This window comes from Hyalella azteca, unplaced genomic scaffold, assembly GCF_000764305.2.
Source record: "Hyalella azteca isolate HAZT.00-mixed unplaced genomic scaffold, Hazt_2.0.2 contig10004, whole genome shotgun sequence".
Lineage (NCBI taxonomy): Eukaryota > Metazoa > Arthropoda > Malacostraca > Amphipoda > Hyalellidae > Hyalella > Hyalella azteca.
In genome coordinates this window covers 180,801-200,963 of record NW_025940059.1, presented here as the reverse complement: position 1 = coordinate 200,963, position 20,163 = coordinate 180,801, and the positions used below count along the sequence as shown (strand labels likewise).

Sequence of the window (20,163 nt, the reverse complement as noted above, 5' to 3'; positions counted from 1 at the left end):
TTATTAATTATGACCTATTCATCCTGAAGAAATAGTGAACACAGTGCCTCACCATTATCAATTTCAGTATCAGCCAAATTTTTTCTACGTAAGATTTCGTACTCCTTGCGCATTTCCATTAATTTATTGTTCAGTTTCATAACCTAACCCAACCTAAACTTTTAGTTCATCTCAAATTAAGCGTCCATATTTAATTGTTTTTTTAGCAGAAAGTTAGTAATTAAAGTAATTATTAGTAATTAAATGGATTCTACAAAGAAAGTATTCATATTCATAAAACCGAAATTAACGTATTCGTTGATTTCAGAATCGTGATCAAAATAATCATAAATGACGCGTAAGATAGGCTCAAAAACTGTGCACAAATTATATTAATATTGCCATTACAAACATTTTTTTAGTTTTCTGCGTCATCAGTCACATCACGAAGTCTTATTTCGACAATATTTTGGCACAGACGAGCAGTCAGTTAGTCGAAAAGAATCGAAAAGCATCGTTAGAAATGATGGATTGAAATAAAACTTCAATGGCTTCTGCTGGAATAAATTTTAAAACTTGCACTTGTACGAGTTCTGTTATTTAACTGCCTCGAAATTGATAATAAATGGAGCGATAATGAACAGAATCGGCGCTGGCCATTTTTCTACTTACTTTTCTACGGTTAGACCTTCCGAAAACCGAAAATATTGCGGTGGTGCACGTGAATTTTTCACAAAAATTGTTTTGCGCGTTGGTTCATCATAACTTAGGAACATTTGCTGAATTAGTTCTTGTAACAAAAATTCTAACATGATTTTCATTAATTGCTTACCTGGATCATATTGATCGAAATAAGACTGTATGATAAATAAACGTGAAAGCAACAATTTTATTGGAGAATGACAATAATAATGATATTAAAAATAAGAATAATAATATTAATGTTAATAATAATAAATTCTATTAAAATTAAAAATAATATTAATGATAATGAAAAGAAATATGATAATAGCAATAATTTATAAACTAAATTTGATCATGTTCGTTTCGCTTGGCAGGTCTCCTGGGTGCGCATGCGCGATGCCGATATCCTGACAGTGGATCGCTACACGTTCGTGGGCGACCAGCGCTTCGAGGCTCAATATTCTGCCGCGGCCGAAACCTGGAACCTGATCATCAACTACGTGCAGGAGCGCGACGCCGGCGAATACGAGTGTCAAGTCTCAACCGGAACGAAAATGAGCCAGTTCTTCAACCTCCGAGTTGTTGGTAAGATTGCACGTTGTCCCCATAAGAAATAGTCACATGGGGTGAGATCAGGTGATCTCGGTGGCCAGAAGTGTAGAGCCTGATCTTCATTTCCTATGCGTCCTACCCAACGCTCAGGAAATGACTGATTGTCACTTCTTGAAGGGGCAAGGGGGACATATTGAACATTTATAAATATGTAAAAAAAGTTGAAACTTTCTCCCGCCCTTGTGTGAGAGGGAACTTTTCTGTGTGGCGCCCTTCCTTTAATATTTGTATACATGATCTGAGGTTGATTCGGTAAGTAGCAGTGATACGGCAATTGAATAAGGAACAACGTAATATTTTATAGAGTATTATTTGAAGATTATAAACGGCTTACAGTTTATGGGAATAAAGGCTTATAAGTCAGAGCTTAAACACTACTGCCATCGGCTCACGACTGAAGTAAGGAGGAGTCGTGAGTATATACGTCTATCGTTCTCTACTCTGACATTAATATTGACATTACTGTACTTTAGACGTGGATAGGAGTAATGGGTTACACCAGACTGTCCTCGCCCAAGACTGAAGTTCCTGGTTCGGGACCGAGCTTATAAACTTGCGTTATATGACGTCACAAACCCGAAAGCAACTACCGTGATAAGCAAGGAAAGGCTAACACAAGGAAGTGTTATGAACAGACTTCAATTAAGGAGATAGTTCAAAATAGGAAGTAACTCGAATGCTATCGTTTCTGCTGCCTATCTAAGGTCGAATGACAATAAATAATTATTCTCATATGATAATATTGATGTGTAAATTTATCATTTAGAATTTTTGCTTAAATAAATGCGAATTTATTAAATTCGGTCCATCATTTAGAATAATTCTGTTTTGTTACATGTATAAAGTTATATAATTTTTGCAAAAAAGATATTCGTTATGCAGAAATGTTCATTAAATTGAAGTAAATTCTGTAAGTGAATTCTATTTGATGAAATATTTCACTCAACCAACATTTCCAACACCGTTGCATGAATTTTTCCTGAGTACATATAAGAATGTGTTTTTATTCCTTGCACATCATGCTCATCATCTAAGATTCGAATGAATTCATAAACAAATAACAGTGCAGGTTCTATAACTTTATAAACTTAAGTATTGGGTTGAATAGATCAGTAAATCTTTCCCTGAATCCTGCAATACTCGACCTTTTCAGAGCACAGTTTTTCTTTTCCTCTGAGGGCCGGGGGATTCAAAAGACCATTAATAGATGCCTTGCGGCAAGAAAGAATTCCGTTAGAGGAAAGTAAATTTGTGATGCATTTTTTTACGACGATTTCCATCGAGTTTTGGTTGTTTGCAATTGATTTGGATCAAAGCTCATATGGTTCTTTTAACCCGGGAACCTTTTGACGAGAAAGACATTGAGATGCTGGATGAAAAATTATACAGGAAATACTTGAGGATGTGGTTTTCTATAACCCGTGACCTTCAAATTCTTTAAATTGTGGGAAAATCATTAACCAAAAAGAAAATTTTTTATTCGGTAGGAGTAAGCCTGGATCATATGGCGGTGGCGGTATAAGAATCCATGAGAATATCCAAGCATGGCAAGGACCACTGAATCTTTTTGAAGTTCTCAGGCTCGACTTGTGGCCGAGGCCAATTGCGTGCTCGACTGAAAATAAGGAGGACGGAAATGTTCGCGTTGGTGCTGCTGGCCTAAAGAATCCTGATGCCATCAGATTTCGTTAGGATGCCGTTGCGAGCAAGACAGGGATATATTAGCGGCTTTGGGAAAACATTTTTTTCTTTTCTTCCTAAATCTGCATGTGCACCTTGTTTGAAATGGCATTTTCTGTTAGGTTAGGTATTATATCGATAACTGAGCAGATTTCGTTTATTAATCAGTAGTTAATTGGTATCTATTGAATATTTCAAAGGCTGAGGTTCCCAGAGCAATTTTTGAAAGAATCTCGTGTCGAAATTTTAACAAATTATACGAAATTCTTCTGAATGTTTTGTAAATTGTTAGGACACAAAATTAATAAATTTCGTGTAAATACTTTATTTTGTGCCATTTTTATACAAAATTATTCTATAATATTCCGAATCAAAAATAAAAACTCCAAATATTTTTCCTCTGATTTTATTGAAAGAAGAATCTCTGTCCATGGAAAAGCAGAGAGCACTTTGGTGCCAGTTTTTTCTATGACAAGAAGCCTCTTCTCTTAGTCGTTGTGGCAGCCTGAAATACGAAGCGTGAGATATAAGAGACATTCTCAAGCTCCAGCCTTGGTCAGATGACGACGCATAATCTGTGCTGATGAAAGCCACGCAAAATGTGAGTAAAAATGTTTCTGAGAGCGACGGCGCTGTGGTGTCTATGGAAGCAATTCCCTGAGCAGGCGAGGGCGAGTGGCTCTGATCTTCAGCTTAACTCATCCATCTACTTCTATAATAAATTCTAAGATTAATATTAGAATGTTTAGGCTATATTAATTTGTTTACTTAGCTAGCAACGCGCTTCGTATGAATATACGTACACGAAAAATCAAATGCATCGATTTTGAAATATGTAAGATGGTTTCAGTTTTTAGATGTCTATTATTATTCACTGACAATGACTATCACAACTCGTCACATAGAATTCATTCAAATTTACATTATGTAAAACATGAAGCGCTAAAGTCAGTTTTGACAAATCCCTGAGTAAAATTTCACTCTCGACTGTAATTTAACTGCTTTATACGGTGTAAGATATTTTCGACGAGACAAACAAGATTTAATTCTTCCAGCAGCAAAGCCTTGTATTTATCAGCAATTATTTAGTTGGAGGGCGATCAAATATAGGCAGTAGATGTTGCCTTTGTAATTTGTTGAGCACGAAAGCCTCCAGAACGGTTTTCGCTCATTATTGGTGCAGTAAATCAAATTAAAAAATCGAATTGCGAATATGAAAGATAACCAGAATGTTCCCTTACCCCCTACATTTTAATTTCAATATCAATAAACTCAACCCTCTTACATCCCACGATGTCTTATACAATGTGCTCAAGCAGCGTCTTCCATTAAGGTGCGACTTGGCGTCTCGTTGCCGAGTTATGATGGAAAAAGTAAAAATTTTACCTCGCTCTGGATTTTCCCGGTTAGTGAGTATAAAGTTGTTCGGATACAAGTATCAATACGCGTACTGAGAGCGCGGGGTAAAACCGGGGGGACCCCGAATTTTACTACAACAGCAACAAGGAAGTTTTCAAGAACTGGAATTCGTTTAATAATTATCTTATTTTGCCAATGGGTTGCATGAAATTATACTATTACACTAAACTTTAACCTAATTTAATTATGCATCCAAATTAATTAGAATCGGTTGCAACGTATTATTATCGACATGACACACGCCTACAAAAAATAACAAAATCTAAAACATTTTCGGGCATCCTTGCCAATTTGAAATTTATAATTAAGTTTTACCTCATCTGATGATTTTCTCCAAAGTACGAGGATCCTTTGATGCTTCGTCGTTATTGGAAGCGTGAACAGAATTTGTTCCGTTATTAAACCAGCTTCAACACTCTGCTCTATATTGTGCCAAAATCTGGAACAGAGCGGGCTCGCTTATCGTCACTGAATAATTAGGAAATTTGAGTTGAAATTGGTCCTCCATAGACATTTTTCAAAATGGGTCAGATATAAATTTGAAACTGATTTTGTTTTACGGCCATATTGAAATATATGATACTTCAGGAAGTGAATCGTTTTGATCAAAGATATCACTTACAGGGAGTGCTCCTTGATCATTTCTTTGGAAACGCAGTTCACCTATGTAAACAACTATGTTGATCAGAGTAGAGAACTATTGGTAGCTGCACGTCCGTTCACAATCATTTTGATGCCTCAGGACAACTGGGCAATTTTCGTAATGCATTGGAGACGAAGAGAAGAATTTTTGTCCTGCAGCATCACAATAAGACGCAGCTATTTCCTTGGACAGCTCTTACCAAGGCCACTTCGCTTGTGCAGCCATGTTCTGAAGTGAAGAGCACGCGAGTGTCCAAAGATGAAGAGAAGTCTCTTTGACAAATATGGACGCTGCTCTGTAATTTATGACATCACGAGAAGCCGATCTGAGCCTGCCCACATCATACTTTCCTAAAATTTATAGGACTGCACCCAGATTACATCATCTTTCTCGGGAGAGTTTTGTTCCAGAGATGCTATCGCCGCTTGAAAGATATCAGCCATCGACTTAGCCAGAACGCAGAAGACTGTGAAGTTGCTTGAATTTTGTGTGCCAAGTTGGAAGATGCGAGGCGAGTAATCCAATTAGCTTTATTAGCTTTTATTCCTGTGACACACTTGCATTGTACTGACTTTGAGGGACCTAAATATGTTGGCTTTGTTTTTGATATTATCAACTTGTGCAAATAACTTCGCACAACCATTGATTTAAATGGAGGTAGGTGACGCTATGCTTATTTTATTAATAACAAATCTTGGATAACTTAGGCCATGAATATTTTGAGTCAGATAGATCTGCAATCCAAACGGAAATAGGACTGAGTTAAAATTTTTTTTCAAAATATCCCTAATATTCTCTTTAACAGTCTTCCACCCATCGAACCAGTCACTAAAAGTCTTCAACGCGATGACATCAATTAAGAAGCAGATTTTCAAGAGACTTTGCCAATATATGTTCGTTAATTAGTGAGGACTAAAGGCTGACGGAACAATGTTCAGAAGTTACATCTCTGGGAAAGTTTCTTGAAAGTTTAGAGGGAAGCATTGATGATTATGACAGAGGAGGAGGAGTCCGACAAACTTAAGCAGATTTAATTTTTTTAGTCTTTCTGATCAAGCGCCATATCACTTACTAGACAGCATCATTATTGAATTGAATAAGCTGACATATTGGACTCTGAACCTGACTGTGAATTTTTATTAGGTGTTCAGAAAATATTACAAAATACACGTAATTATAAGAGAATAATAAAATGAATCACAGAATATAATCTAGTTATTTGACAGTGAAATCTAATCGCAGAACCTATTTCGTATACACAACAGACTAAATAAACTAAATGGGGAACAGAACGTTCCTGGCTTTTATGACATAGTTTGATGAAATACTAAATAGAAAACTGAAAATTATTCTTTAAACTACTGAAAAGAAAATTAAAATATTTTTTAGAACAGATATCTGGGCATTAATTTTATAGTCTTCGTCTTCACGTTAGTTAAATGTGATTGTTTATCAAATCTAAAGTTTTGAGACACAGGAAATTCGAGCAGCACCCCGATTTTTGAACTTCAAAAACTGCCAATGGTCTTCCATTGAGCGACTAAAGAGGATAACATTTTCCAGCCAAGCTCACGAGAGCTGAAGCCGCTTCCAATATCTAATGCCACGCCGATGTTGGCATTGATATGCAAATACTCAAAATGGGCAAGATTCGTATAAAAAATATTTATCCTCGTCTTTGCCAACTTTAATCTTACATTTAATAAACTTCAAATTTGCAACTGTCTTAAGGCCTTCGATTTATAATTTAATCGGGTGAAAAATGTAGTTTTTAATCATTAGAATTAATTAATATTAATTACTAAAATGAACATCTATGAATTATTCTAGTATTAGTCATTCGATTGGAAGTACAAAGTGGCATAATTCTAATATAATTTCATTACGATTAAATTATTTTTATTCCAATTATCAAATTATTCGCAATTATTCGCAATTATCTGCTTCATGTAGGAAAAATTGAAACCAATGAAAAAACTTTTAATATCCCAATATACGCCATAATCAAAATGTCCAATGAAAAAGGGAAATTCCTTCTTACCTTTAGGATCCACGAAGCGCTGGACAACCCAAATGCATAAAATCTATTTGCTGTAGTGATTCTGTTTGGTAGTAAATTGTAGAGCAATGCCTGACACGGCCTCTGATGAACTCTATCCTTTAGAATGTAATCCTCCGTGAAATCGCTGCACGCTCGACGCTAAGCTCTGCAATCTTGTCCCAAATGCGAGAGATCAGTGACTCGTCGACCTTTGATCTGAAGGTTCCCTGATCGTGGACCTGTGCCTCCTTAGGACTTTCCTGGGTCTCGGGATACGCATTGTTTCGTTTCAAAAATTAAATCAATTTCCCGTGTCGGACATCTTGAACTATGCTTTAGCTAAGCATAAATAATAAAACAGTCGGGACTATTTTAATATATAATGTTTTGTGTAAGTAGAGCCTATTTTTCGTGTCATCTTGAATGAAAATTTGCGCATTTACTCTGCATAATGTACGCCACTGTTAAAAGACCCTCTAAATGTTGCATAATGAAGCAAAAAGCATTTATATAATTCAGATCATTAATACTCATATAAAATAGCATTATTTTGCATGTGGGGATTCAGAGGCCAAAAATTTGAATGGCCAAGTAAAACCACAGTTTAATAATTCGGGATGCAATTTTTCTTATTCAAAAAATCGTTTGGAAAAATTATGTTCAGGTATAAATGAGCTGATCCAACTTATTTAAACTGAGGCCAGCGCCAGGTGCGGAAAGTTCTGAATTTGGTTAAGAATTGGTTTTAGCCAATTTGTGAAGCTTCCTGACTCTTGTATTTTTTTCCTAACTACGGTAGTTATTTACTAGATATCATCATACGAGAAGTTTAGATATCATGAATAAATTACTCTCAGAATTTACTGCTCTAAATATTTTTTACCATGCAATTCACTCGTTTTCTTCAATAAATTAAAACAGCATTAATTCAGTAGTTAATTATTGACCCTCTAGTGACGCTGAAGCGTCACATACAATTAAGGCCTCAACTAAGGCCGAATGATTCAACGAGCAATGTTTGCTTTCGTGCTGCTTTCTGTAAGGCCTTTCATAACTGTGTGTACATTAATCATTTTTCGTATATATTCTATGATTAATTTAATTTTCTTATACCTTTCTAACATTTTAAATCAGAGGAATATTGGAATCTAAAAAAATATGGCCCTAATAATTTGTCGATTTAATAGTACAAATAATAGTAATTTGTAAATTTGTCGAATAATAGTAATAGAATATAGAAGAAGCGTGCATGACAAAAATAAAAACAAATGAAGGATAAGACGTGCGTATTCACTGAACTTTGAAAATAATGCGTACAGGTCGTGCAAACGTAGCTACAGCTCTCCCGTTTCCTTCTATTTGAGTCGCATCGTTTTCTCCACCTTACATCAACATTCTAGATATGCTTACTCAGTCATCTTTTCAGTCATGAAAACTCAATCCCCCAGTAACAGGGGCTTCTGCGCCTGTGTCTTGTAAGAGAACTTTACGTCTTCTGTTGTTCTTACAGTTGCCAACATTACACTGTATATATGGCATATATCCATCCATAGCTTTGTATCAATAATAAAAAATCTGTTGTGATGGAGTGGCTTCTCGAGATTTTCGGGGAAATGAAGTTGCCGAGGAGAATGTTTAAACTTGTTTTCGTTATTTTACTGAAATTTACTTAAGGTCGGCATTAAATAAACAAAAAATGTTGAGACTCAATTCCATGCCTGATAATTGATAAATTTGGTAAAACAATCTGTCAAAAAATCACGCTTGTAGATCTCATTGTTGCTTTGTGATTAATATTATAGTTCATATCAAATAATGAATAGTGCAAAATTTATAGATCAACCTCGACCTAATAACGTACAGACACATGCACGTTCTGTCAAAACCATTTAATACCTTAATTTGATTTCATTTGACCGAAGATCAAATGAAGGCTACAAATTTCCAATCATGAATAAAAAAAACATCCGCTTCTTATAATTTGACTACAAGTGTCCTAAAACTCATAATTTTTCACAAACCTAACCATGAAAACTTTGATGATTCAATTTTATTTTTTCTCTTACAGTGCCGCAGGTGAACATCGAGCCGCCAGACGACCGCCACGTGAAGGCCGGCAGTAAAGTGCGCATCGACTGTCACATCACTGATGTCGTCGAGATGCCTGACTACATCTTCTGGTACCACGACAAGCTCAGAGTGCTCGACCGCATCGACAGAAATCTAGAAGTGAGTGATGTTGTAATGTACCGAGGCTGCTGTACGGCATCGAAAAAAATCTGAACATATGTAATGATTAATGATTATACGTACTAGATTAATGTAATGGAATAACGATACGTAATCTAGAAGTACTGATGAGGCTACCCGACAGAAATCTAGAAATAAGTGATGATGTGATGTACCCAGGCTGCTGTACGGTATCGAAAAAAATCTGAACATATGTAATGATTATGCATACTAGATTAATGTAATGTAATGATGATAAGTATTCTAGAAGTAATGATGATACGAACGAGGCTACCCGACAGAAATCTATAAGTGAATGATTAGGTAAAACGACCAAATCGACTACAAACTAGACGTCAGTAATTTGATACTTAACTCTGGGAAGTATTCTGAGGCAGATTAACATTCTTTGAAATTATTGTTTTATTTAGTTTACTCACGCGACTGTCTACGCAACAAAATAGGCTGAGCGTCTACCGAGATGAAAATACAAACGTGACTGATATCATGTATTGATTTTTACTCTCACTTGACTCAGTGCGACTTAAAAAAATGTTGACAGTGTGTACTTGCCGATGTAATTGTTAGTTCAGTGGTTCAAAACTTTAACCTCGGTTGAATCAGTACGCATTATAGTTGGTTAAATGAGATACTGATGCTGAACGATACAAAAAGATTTAGTTTGCATGGTGAAACTTATTCCACTACTAGTTCTGAAAAAAGTTAAAATCCTCTAGTTTTTGTTTTTATATTGCTATAAATGTATAATTAAGAATTTTAGTTCGATGGCTTATTCATTCATAGCAATTAGACTAAACAGAATATTCGATAGGTTAATGATTCATGGGTACTCAAAATTCCATTCGAATTTAAATCTTTCATAAATGATTTATTCAGTCAAAAAATGATGTGATGATTTGCGTTATTGTATCCAGGATAGAATTTTTGACGAACTCTCACCGAGGAGCGATCGTTGAACATGTTTGCAATCGATAAATGTTTTTTTTTGTTAACTGTTCGAAGTTTAAGTGAATCTAGGAAACGTTCATTTATATTATTTCAGGTTGACAGAAAATTACTAAACCTCCCTAAGTACAAACATTAAAAAAGAGAGCATTTGCGTGATTTTAGGGCTAAATATTCATAATATCTTCTTTCATAGATATTTTAAAAGTCGAAGGGGACAAGTTTTTAGATTTGAAAAGAAGAATATATTACATTCATAAATAGAAAAAAATAAACGTAAATTGTGGAATCGAGTAATTCTTAACACTTGTTTCTTTAGTTTGAAAAAATTAAATCTTCTTCAACGACCTCATAGATCCTCTCGATCGAAAGTTCACCGTCTCACATTCGGATATCAAGTGCTGCTAGCACCGTATTTTTTTCAAGTCAGGCCAGTTTTCAATTTGAATTCCCCTGGCAATGATTACATCGGAAGTTTCCTGTCTACTCAGGTGACTTTGACACGGACTGGCGAAGAATCCATAATGTCATCTCTTCATATCGAACGTGTTGAGAAGAAGCAGAGCGGCAACTACACTTGCATGCCGTCAAATCTGCACGGCGCCTTCACACTTCTGCACGTTCTCAACGGTGAGTGCAGAGAGTGACTTAATTGCTGTCATTCTGTACCGAACATGTGGTGGGTGACTATTGATTTCAAGAAGAGCACTTAGTTTGTACGATTTATTGCTAAGTTAATATGTCAATTTTTATCTTATCTCGGCTATAAAATTTGCGTCACTGGAACCGATTTGATTTAGATTAGAAATGTCGTCTAATATTTTGAGGCTTTAGTTTAATCACAATTTTACTGTGGTTTTAAATTTTCACTCGTGCTTTTTGAAAATTATTGAGAAATAAAAAATATGCTTCCATTTAGTGAATAATAATTTTTTTTAATATTTTGTCATAACTTGACCTAGTTTTTCATTGGTGAAATTATTTAAGTCAATGTTAGCCCGTTAACAAAAGTAAAGTAAATCTCTGTAGTGGAGTCCGTAGATTTTTTGTCCACATTTTCTATATGCTAATTGATGTGGTATTAATTCAAATAAATTCATAGCTCCACCATATTGAATTAATATAATTCGCTTTAGACGACATTGAGTAATTTTTCAAATAATTATGAATTAAATTATTACTGATTTCTATGTCCATTACATGTGTCTCGCAACAAACTCTTATCCAGTTCATACAAATTTTCTCCTAGAAGAACATCCGGCTGCTATGCAAGACGGGCGCAATTCTGCTTATCCTCCTCGCTCGTTTTCCGAAACATTGGTCCTGACGTTGTTTCTGCTGCTCCTTGTTTACATCCAAACACCGGATGGCGGCCGCAAATGTTTTGCAAAACGGCCACATCACGAGCGTCCATCACATTCTTACGATCGCCCAAGAAGCCAAGATAAAACAGGCCGATCCCCTGCTAAAATATTGACCCAGAAGCAAATAATTCCGAAACCAGAATCAACGCTATTTTCACACACTATTTGCTCTAGTTTCGCTAGATTTATTAGTAATAAGAGAAATACATACATGGAATCCATTAATGAATATCATGTTGCTGAACTGGACTCTCCCAACACAAGGCAAAAATGTAATCATGAAAATAAAATCCCAGAATTTCACACTCGAATTGACTCAAATGGATACTTTGCATCTGTTGCTAAATCTTCGATTACCCTGAATTTCGAGCCATCAGAATCGGTCAATAAGTCCACTGATATTCGTGATTTCGATGATAGTGAATCAATGCAATTCAACACCGAGCTAGTAATAAGATACCCCAGTGACTCGTCAGATTCATTTGTTCACTGCGTCTATCGTGCGCCAGCGTCAGAAATATACATGAGTTGATTCTATTTAGAATGTCTCATGACGATAGAGTAAATACACGTAAGTGCGAATGTATCTAAATAGTTGATCAAAGAGGAATAAATTTATACTATAAGGATACTACCAGAGTAATAGAATGTAAAAATAACTGACAAAATTAATATTGAATTACATTACATATAAGAAGTACATTCGTACACGGAAACAGTTTTATCAAAAAACAATACAAACCATCATTTAATTATAATTGATGTATATACTATGAATCGTGTGTGAATAATATGCCGAGCAATCGTGATTCTTGATAATCACGAGTGTAACTCTCGAGGCGTTTTAGAGATTCCATCGGTACTGAATCTCTTGCGTCTTAATGTACGTTAAAATTGTAAGTCGATCGATGAACCGGTGACTCTATAAATGAAGTGAATAATGTCTAGTATGTGTTCAATTGTTCATTCGTTGCTGTTGTGCCCTTTTGTGTCCTAAGGAACAACTTGCATTGAGGATTGGTCTTTCAATTAGAGTGAGTCAATGCCACAATTTGCTCACAGCTGAAAATAAACGACGTTTTTCAACTTTTAATTGCTAGCTACAACATCAAAGTGTTCCGCATGGCTCTAAAAAAATTTCATGACATACATTTTTTTTTAAATTGCTCTTAATTGCTGCAGAAATTATTTGTCATTAGGACTTGAAGAAAAAATGTGCGGTGAAAGTAATCTCTTTCGATATTCGTTCTTTAGTTTCACCATAGCACGAATAAATTCATTGAAACATATTTACTTTTTCTAGTTTTTGACAGTTAACAGTACACTACGTTTAAATCTATGCAAATTTTAAAGTATATAAGTTCGAAAGATGCAAATCACATGAGAAAAATTCTATATTACTTTAAGATTGTTGCGATGGTCGATGAAATATTTAAAAATGACTTCGATTGGATTTAGTATCTGAATCAATGTCTATTTACAAAGACACGTGAATTGTTTTAAGATATCATTTTATTTCCTGGTCTTCGAATTTGTCGTATTCAATATGCATATAGTTTTTATAATGAACGCAAATTCAAAACTTTGTGTAAAACCATTGAACGGGTTCTACTTGGACTGGTTTTCGTAACAATCTTGACGACAGTATTTATGCGGCATCCAAATATTCCACACATGCTTGTATGGAAAATATTGCCGGTTTGTGATGAACTTTCAAAATTTCGAATTCGCCGAAACCCAGGGGATTCTTTACATAATAAATAAACAAAATCATGTCAGTAACTCTGAAACCAAACTTTTAAAATCGCACCTCTCCTCCCCCCCCCCCCCAAGAGAAAAGTCCGAAGAGCTGGTCATTCAAATGTACATTAAATAGATATTCAATAACGAATATGCTGAGAATATTGAATATGAATGAAAGTAGAAGATGGTAGCACCCTATAAAACCATATTTTAATAAGTGTCATTTGTGTATGTGTGGCTTCGAAAAGAATCGCCAAGGATTCTGTCATTTCTGGAAGCGTGTAAAATTTATTTTGTTATTGTATTCTAATTCTGTGAATAAACTGCTGTTAATGTTCACATTGATTCATTTCGATTTTTAGGATATCAATAAATTTTGTGTCATGTATATAAACCAAATGTTCTTTGTAATGAATGGTAAAGTATCCGGAAGAGTTTTATTTATCTTTTCAGTGTTGTACCTTGGCTAACAATTACATTTCAGATTTTTTATAAATTGGATTTAAGGTTAGAGATTAGTCTTGAAATGAAAATTAAGAGTTTTTTCCTTCGGATAAAGATCAATTATTTATACATATACATATAATGGGATGATAAAAATAGAAAATTTCCGATTACTTATTACATACCCATAATAATACTTGACTAATAATACGTTTCTCAAATCAGATTTGAAAATTCATATTAATTCTAATGAAAGTGCTGAAATTTTTATTTGGTATTAGATGGCAGAATTTTCTTCTTTATATGAGTATATTAATGAGCAGGGAACATTTTTTTAGATGACCATAGATCAAAAGGCTGGTTTAACCAGTAATAATAATATATTAACGACTTTGCGGATGTAGTAACATTAATTTTCAAGCTAAGAGAAGCTTTGAGTAATGAAATTTTGTTGGAAATAAGTACATTATACACGTTAATATGATACAACACAAAAGTTCGAGCCCTCCGCAAACAATCTTAAAGTTCAGACAAATCCTGTTGTTTGTCTCAGGGGGTTCCTCTAACATCAGACTGAAGATGACAGGTGAGACGGTCACGATGTCGTGGTTGTTAGTCCAATTACTCCAATGTAGTCCAAAGAATGTTAACCTAGTTTGAAGCAAAATTCAAAGACTACATACACCGGCCACTTGGAGGCCTGTCACGAAGCCTGTTGAATGCATCGACGATCTGGAAATGAAGTTGCTTGTTCGTAATGCTTTGAGAACTGGTCTGGTTGTGAGCTTTTCTCATGTGTTCGAAACGGTGGCTTAATGTCACAGATGTTACGCCATTAACTATAATGTAATCCAAAACATCATATCCTATTTACGTATATTATGTCTTATTTCCAGAAAAATTTCAATATTTAGTACTTCTTGCTACTTGAAAATGAATGTTTGCTGCATTCGAAACGTTGTTAATAAACTAAAACTACTTCCGGAAACATGCCTTTCGATCCACAAACGGCATATGAAGAATTGTACGACTCCCTGATAATTTAAATCAACGAAATATCTGGTCATTAATCGCGCGTGTATAAACAAGCAAATCCTGCCATCTCAAACTAAACTGTTTTGAGTATCCTCCTCCTAGACTAGCAGTTGTTATGAAATTAATCAGAATCGTCTGAAACGAAATATATATGTATTTTTTATTTTATTGACATTTAAACAATCGTGGGAAAAATATTTTCTGTCCATTCCATGGCTTTCATCAAAATTTTAATACTGATAGTTTAGCCTTGAACTGACACCATAAAATCCCTATATCCTTAATCGAATTTAACACATTTCAAAGACTGCACCATTAAATCAGAATTGTAAATTTTGAAAGCCTGGGTCAAGCCTAAAATCTATGGTTTCCTATGAAAAGATTTCTTTGCCCTGAATCACACTAATCGGCGGCAGGAGCGTCCATGAACATCTTTTGCCGATCGCTGAAGCAAGAAGCTACGTTCGTTAACTGTGATTGCTGACTTAATTTGAAGGAGTCAATTTCTCCTTAGGTTCGATGCAAGGAAGAGAAAGATCATTAATTGAAGGGAGAAGAGATCAGCAACTGAGATATGTTACTTCTCGGGCTTTATTGCCTAAATTCGACACCTCGCTTCGATTGACTGCATTTTTAGTCGAAGTGAGTTTCCTAAATGGGTTTTATCAAATTAGTGTTAGTGGATGTTAGGTTTTAGCTTTCCCAAGCATTTTGTAAAAAATTTAAGACTTTCTATTTCAGCTATGTCATCCATATCAAAATGATCTAAGATATTTCATAATATTTATTTAATCAGACAAGATTAATCGCAAATGAGTTACCTATCAATTTATTAAACAATTATCACTGATGAATTGAAGTGAATATGATAAACCAGCCAATCAATCTCCTCAGCTCCTGAGACTCAAAAATTACCATCACTAATGAGAGGGCCAAGATCGGTCAGTCCCAGTGCTCCCACACTGAAAATTACCACCGCCCCAATCGCGGGCTTATTATCAGCTATAATTAAATACCCACCACCCGCATCCTGGATACTACATTGGCCCCCGCAGTCAGAATATAGTTGATCATTTGGAGTCGACGAAGCCGTGGCAGGCTCTCATTAGGCGCTGCCTGCGTCTGAATATTGATAAGCACATCTTAACGCTCAGCGGAATTATGCGTTTCTCGTGACTACGTGATGCATTTGCTCCACTACCCGCAGAATTAAATTAATAACACGCTAATTCGCATCTCGAAAACCTCTAGACTGAAGATGACAATGCAGAAATAATATTGCATTGAATAATATTATTGAATAATTACGTAGCTTCGTGATTCATTGGATAATTAGGCATGCTTGAAAATAGATTGAAAAGTTCAGAATGTCAATTGTCACTACAACAAGAATGAGGTAAGCAAAAACTTCACTAAGATGCAGTGTTGATTGTTGCTTAAAGTCTCTTGGTGGTAAGTGCATTATAGCTACATGAAAAAAGAAGTCGATTTGCTGACAAGGACTTAGATTTTATTATTCCGATTCTCATCAAAAAATCAGGTATCCAAATCACATATCTCAGCTGTGTTTACGCAACTCTATTTTATCGTATAAGAACTTCTTGGAATAATCTATTTTTAACAGAAAAATTTCGTATTGGTTGCTGCCAGCACCTGGTGTTCTTTGTTCGAGGGGAGACGGAAATAATGCAGAGCGCACACTTGGTTTATCGTCCGCGCAGCTGTGATATTACGGACCAGGCTGCATTACCGTCGCATAAAATAGCGCACTCGGGCGTTAGAACAAAACAAAAGCATTGAAGAATTTATCTTGCTTAACTTCATTGAAGCGTTACTGAAGTTTCCGCTCGCTAAACTATTGCAATTATCTATTAAATTCAACTCTAGGAGGTTTTATTGACGCATTACCGAAGTTTCTGTGATCACAAGTGTGCACAATATTTAACTGGAGGCTACTCCATCGAAAGAATTACCGCAATTTTAAATAAATTGAAGTAATTTTATAGTTGTTAATGCTTGTCGTTCGTTTGTTCATTTGCGCTGCTGAAGGCTATTCGAGCGCGTTTCCAAAATGCATTCACGAAACGATGTCAATACAATGTTAATTTGAGCAAACGATTCCAACATGTCATTTAACAATTGCGATTGTTTTTTTAAATTAAAATATTGGCTTGTACTAACTTGTGGCGTATACAATTCACAGATAACAATTCCATTTAAATGAGAAAATTAATTTCATTTCGGGTTTTTCTTTGATAACTAATTTCAATCTTCGTTCTTTTAATTCCATGAATAATTTGTGCAATTTGAGTATTATGACATACGAACAACTACCTTGAATTGTGTCCTTAGAAATCTATAATATATATTCAATAGCTGGTGAAGTTTATTACGTTCATTCAACAGTTTAACGTGATCTTAATTTAACATAGAAAATATTTCTTGGTAGTAAGAGATGACATGAGTGCTCTGCGAATGATGATGACTAATAAAATAGTTTCTGACGTGACGGTTCGAGTACCTCCAAATTTGTTCTCCTGATTGTTCTGAAATTAGTATATTGGTATCTATTAATATTGGATACTGGTTAGTGGAAGAGCTCTTGGAGAAATTAGTCACGGCTTGACTATTTATGCTTGCAATAAGGTATTTTTAATCCCTTTTGTTGATTCTTTACTGTCCCTGGAAAAAGAATGGAAACTATCATGGACTCGCTCCAAGTTACACCGCCGTCTGAATGCTCAAAGGCATGTTTGCTTAAAGATTTGGCTTGGAGGCACAAGTTTCCATGATATCCCTTCTTATCTGTACAACGCAGTCGTCTGCTAAGGATCTGGTGCGAAGCTTGCTGAGAAGGAAGCTTGCATAAACAGGTCGTATTTTGCTGCAGCGTGTACACTTCGAGCGTGACTCCTCGCACGCTGTCGGACGTCGGATCGTAAAGCTGCGTTCCGCCTTCTGTTTGTCCGACTCGACTAGGAAGCCCGTCGAGCGCTTGGCGGTTCAATGTCGAGACTTGCGACTAAGATTTTAAATTTCCTCCGTGCGCTGATGTTTGCGATAAAATAAAAATCTTCGTCGAGAAATAAAGGTTAGCTTTCTGTGAGTTGTATCTCAATTAAGGAGCTGTTCAAATTATTTTTTTTAATTTGTAGGGGTACTTTACATATGTAATTTTTCACGTTATAAATATTATTTAAAGATTATATAGTTAAAAAATGCCAAGTGCAAATGATTTGGATAGTAGAACTCATCTAATTCCAATTGCGTCTTCAATACTAAAAGTTTTTCTAGGCTGCTCTCAACATTTAATATTTCGTCTTTAATATTAAATGATATTCTTGGCTTAAACTCGTAATGACGGGTATTGCCACTGCCTCCTTGAGCTTCTTCACTCATACAGCTGTTTAGGGAATTTTCTGAGTTATGAATTAGCGGCGCGTGAGTCATCCAAACATGACCTTCAGCAGACAACAAATCTGTTGACTTCGCTCGTAAAGCTCATATTTAATCAACTCAAGACACATTAACTCAAGACAAAAAAAACTATTAGGTCATTTAAGAGAGTTGGAAACCGCGAAAAACAATTTTTAAATGAATTCGTTGTCATTCTTGGATCGGAAATTCAGTTTCGTTTCATAGGTAGTATGCATAGCAAACTGCATACATACTTTTGCTTGTAAGTAAAGAACTGTGTGAAAGTAGTGAAAAATTATTATATTAAAAAGAAAACATATAGACTGCAACTTGAATTATGACAACTAATAAGAAAATAATACCATATTCAAATGCGTGAACAACAGTTTCGTAAATTACCTCAATTTTAGGTACATATATTGTACATTATTTGCTGTATACAACCTATCATCGTATCGGATCATCAATTTCGTCTCAGTCTCATAACAGGATATTTTAACATTAATATCGAATTCTCCTCAATTGCAATATAAGTAAAGAGCGAGTTCCAATGAACCAGAAAAGTGAGCAAGGCCATAATTTCCCGTAGCAATTATATGAAGCTATTGTACGGGACTGTGGTCGTAAAGCCAAGGTAACATATTACGGTCTGGTCATCATGAGGAAGGATTTGCATGACATGAGTAGTCGAGCATAAAAACGGAGGATATACTTGGAACTTATGTATGCAGGAAATATAAGAACTTCTATAATGTTTTTTGTTTAGTAAAGATTATGTTTATCACGAGCCTTGGATTGATTTGGACTAAAGAAGTGAATATAATTAGAAGTTTTGTCTGATATTCTTCAATCAAAGTTTTCATACACATTTCATGTAAGCCAAATTTGAAATGTGATTTGTATCTAGTACAATGTTTTCCATGTCACAACAATAGTACAGATTCATTAACAAGTCACACACTCACAATTTAAATACTAACACATCACATTTAAAAATTCTTTAAATTTGTTTAGAATTTTCTCTGAGCTGCCATGGCTATCATTTTCTCAATTCTGAGTTGCTGAAACAAAAATACAACATGAATAATTCGACTAATTACTTCACTTTGACTCGATTTGCCCAACATACAGTACGAATTAATATTCTACATTCGCTTGCATAATTCTAACTCGTAATTTCGACTTAATTCGGCATGCACACACAGTACGAATTAATTGAAGAGTAAATTACACTACATGTCGTTTCGTACGACAGGTAAACTTAACCTTCGTTGCGAGACTGTAATCACCCAATACTCACTCCACGCTGTGGCAGCGAGAAGATGCTGTCCTTACTACGGCGTCGTCTCACGAAATTTTTGTCCCATTTTGAAGCGCGAAGTGCAGCTGGCTAGCGCAATAGCTGCCTCCTTCCACACTCCCAGCTTCCCTTTTCCTTGCCCTGAACAAAGAGCGCGAGAATTTTTGCTAAGAAAACAGCGGACACGTTGTTATTCATGACTTTTTGTTCATGTACAAGCAGCGATATATCCGAAAAATTAATTCTAAATAGGTAATCAATTCAACTAAATTACCAATACTAACATGGCATTGAGAAGTATTTTTTCAAAAAAATTTCTATGCATAGTTTTGGATTTTTTCAAACTTAATTTTTTATCATTAAATCAATAAATGAAATAACATATTCATTAAGTGAGTTTACGTGCCAGGAAACAATATTTAGCGATGTAATTCTTGATATGCGTAGAAACTTTATACTGAATAGGGGTTATTAAAATTCTTGCTGCATTTTTAAATATTTCAACTCAAAATTAAATAATATTGCTCCCAATCGTCGGATAAATCAATTAATATTGGGCTCTCAGTCATTAACTTCAACGGAAAAATTCTCATTAAAATTTGAACAC

The 20,163-nt window shown here is 35.2% G+C and overlaps 1 protein-coding gene across 2 annotated transcripts in view; it reads left to right on the top strand.

Moving 5' to 3' along the window:
- Nucleotides 1-12,793, top strand: part of LOC108675991 — a 61,848-nt gene extending 49,055 nt beyond the window's left edge. Inside the window, exons 3-6 of one of the 2 annotated variants that reach the window (XM_018164045.2) lie at nt 1,038-1,248; nt 9,127-9,287; nt 10,745-10,883; nt 11,506-12,793. In XM_018164045.2, the coding sequence (XP_018019534.1) occupies nt 1,038-1,248; nt 9,127-9,287; nt 10,745-10,883; nt 11,506-12,149 (1,155 nt within the window). In that variant the 3' untranslated portion in view covers nt 12,150-12,793. Of the gene's footprint in view, nt 1-1,037; nt 1,249-9,126; nt 9,288-10,744; nt 10,884-11,502 lie in introns of both variants that reach the window. The other variant, XM_018164038.2, reaches the window with a different exon arrangement.
- Nucleotides 12,794-20,163: the final 7,370 nt, after the last annotated feature.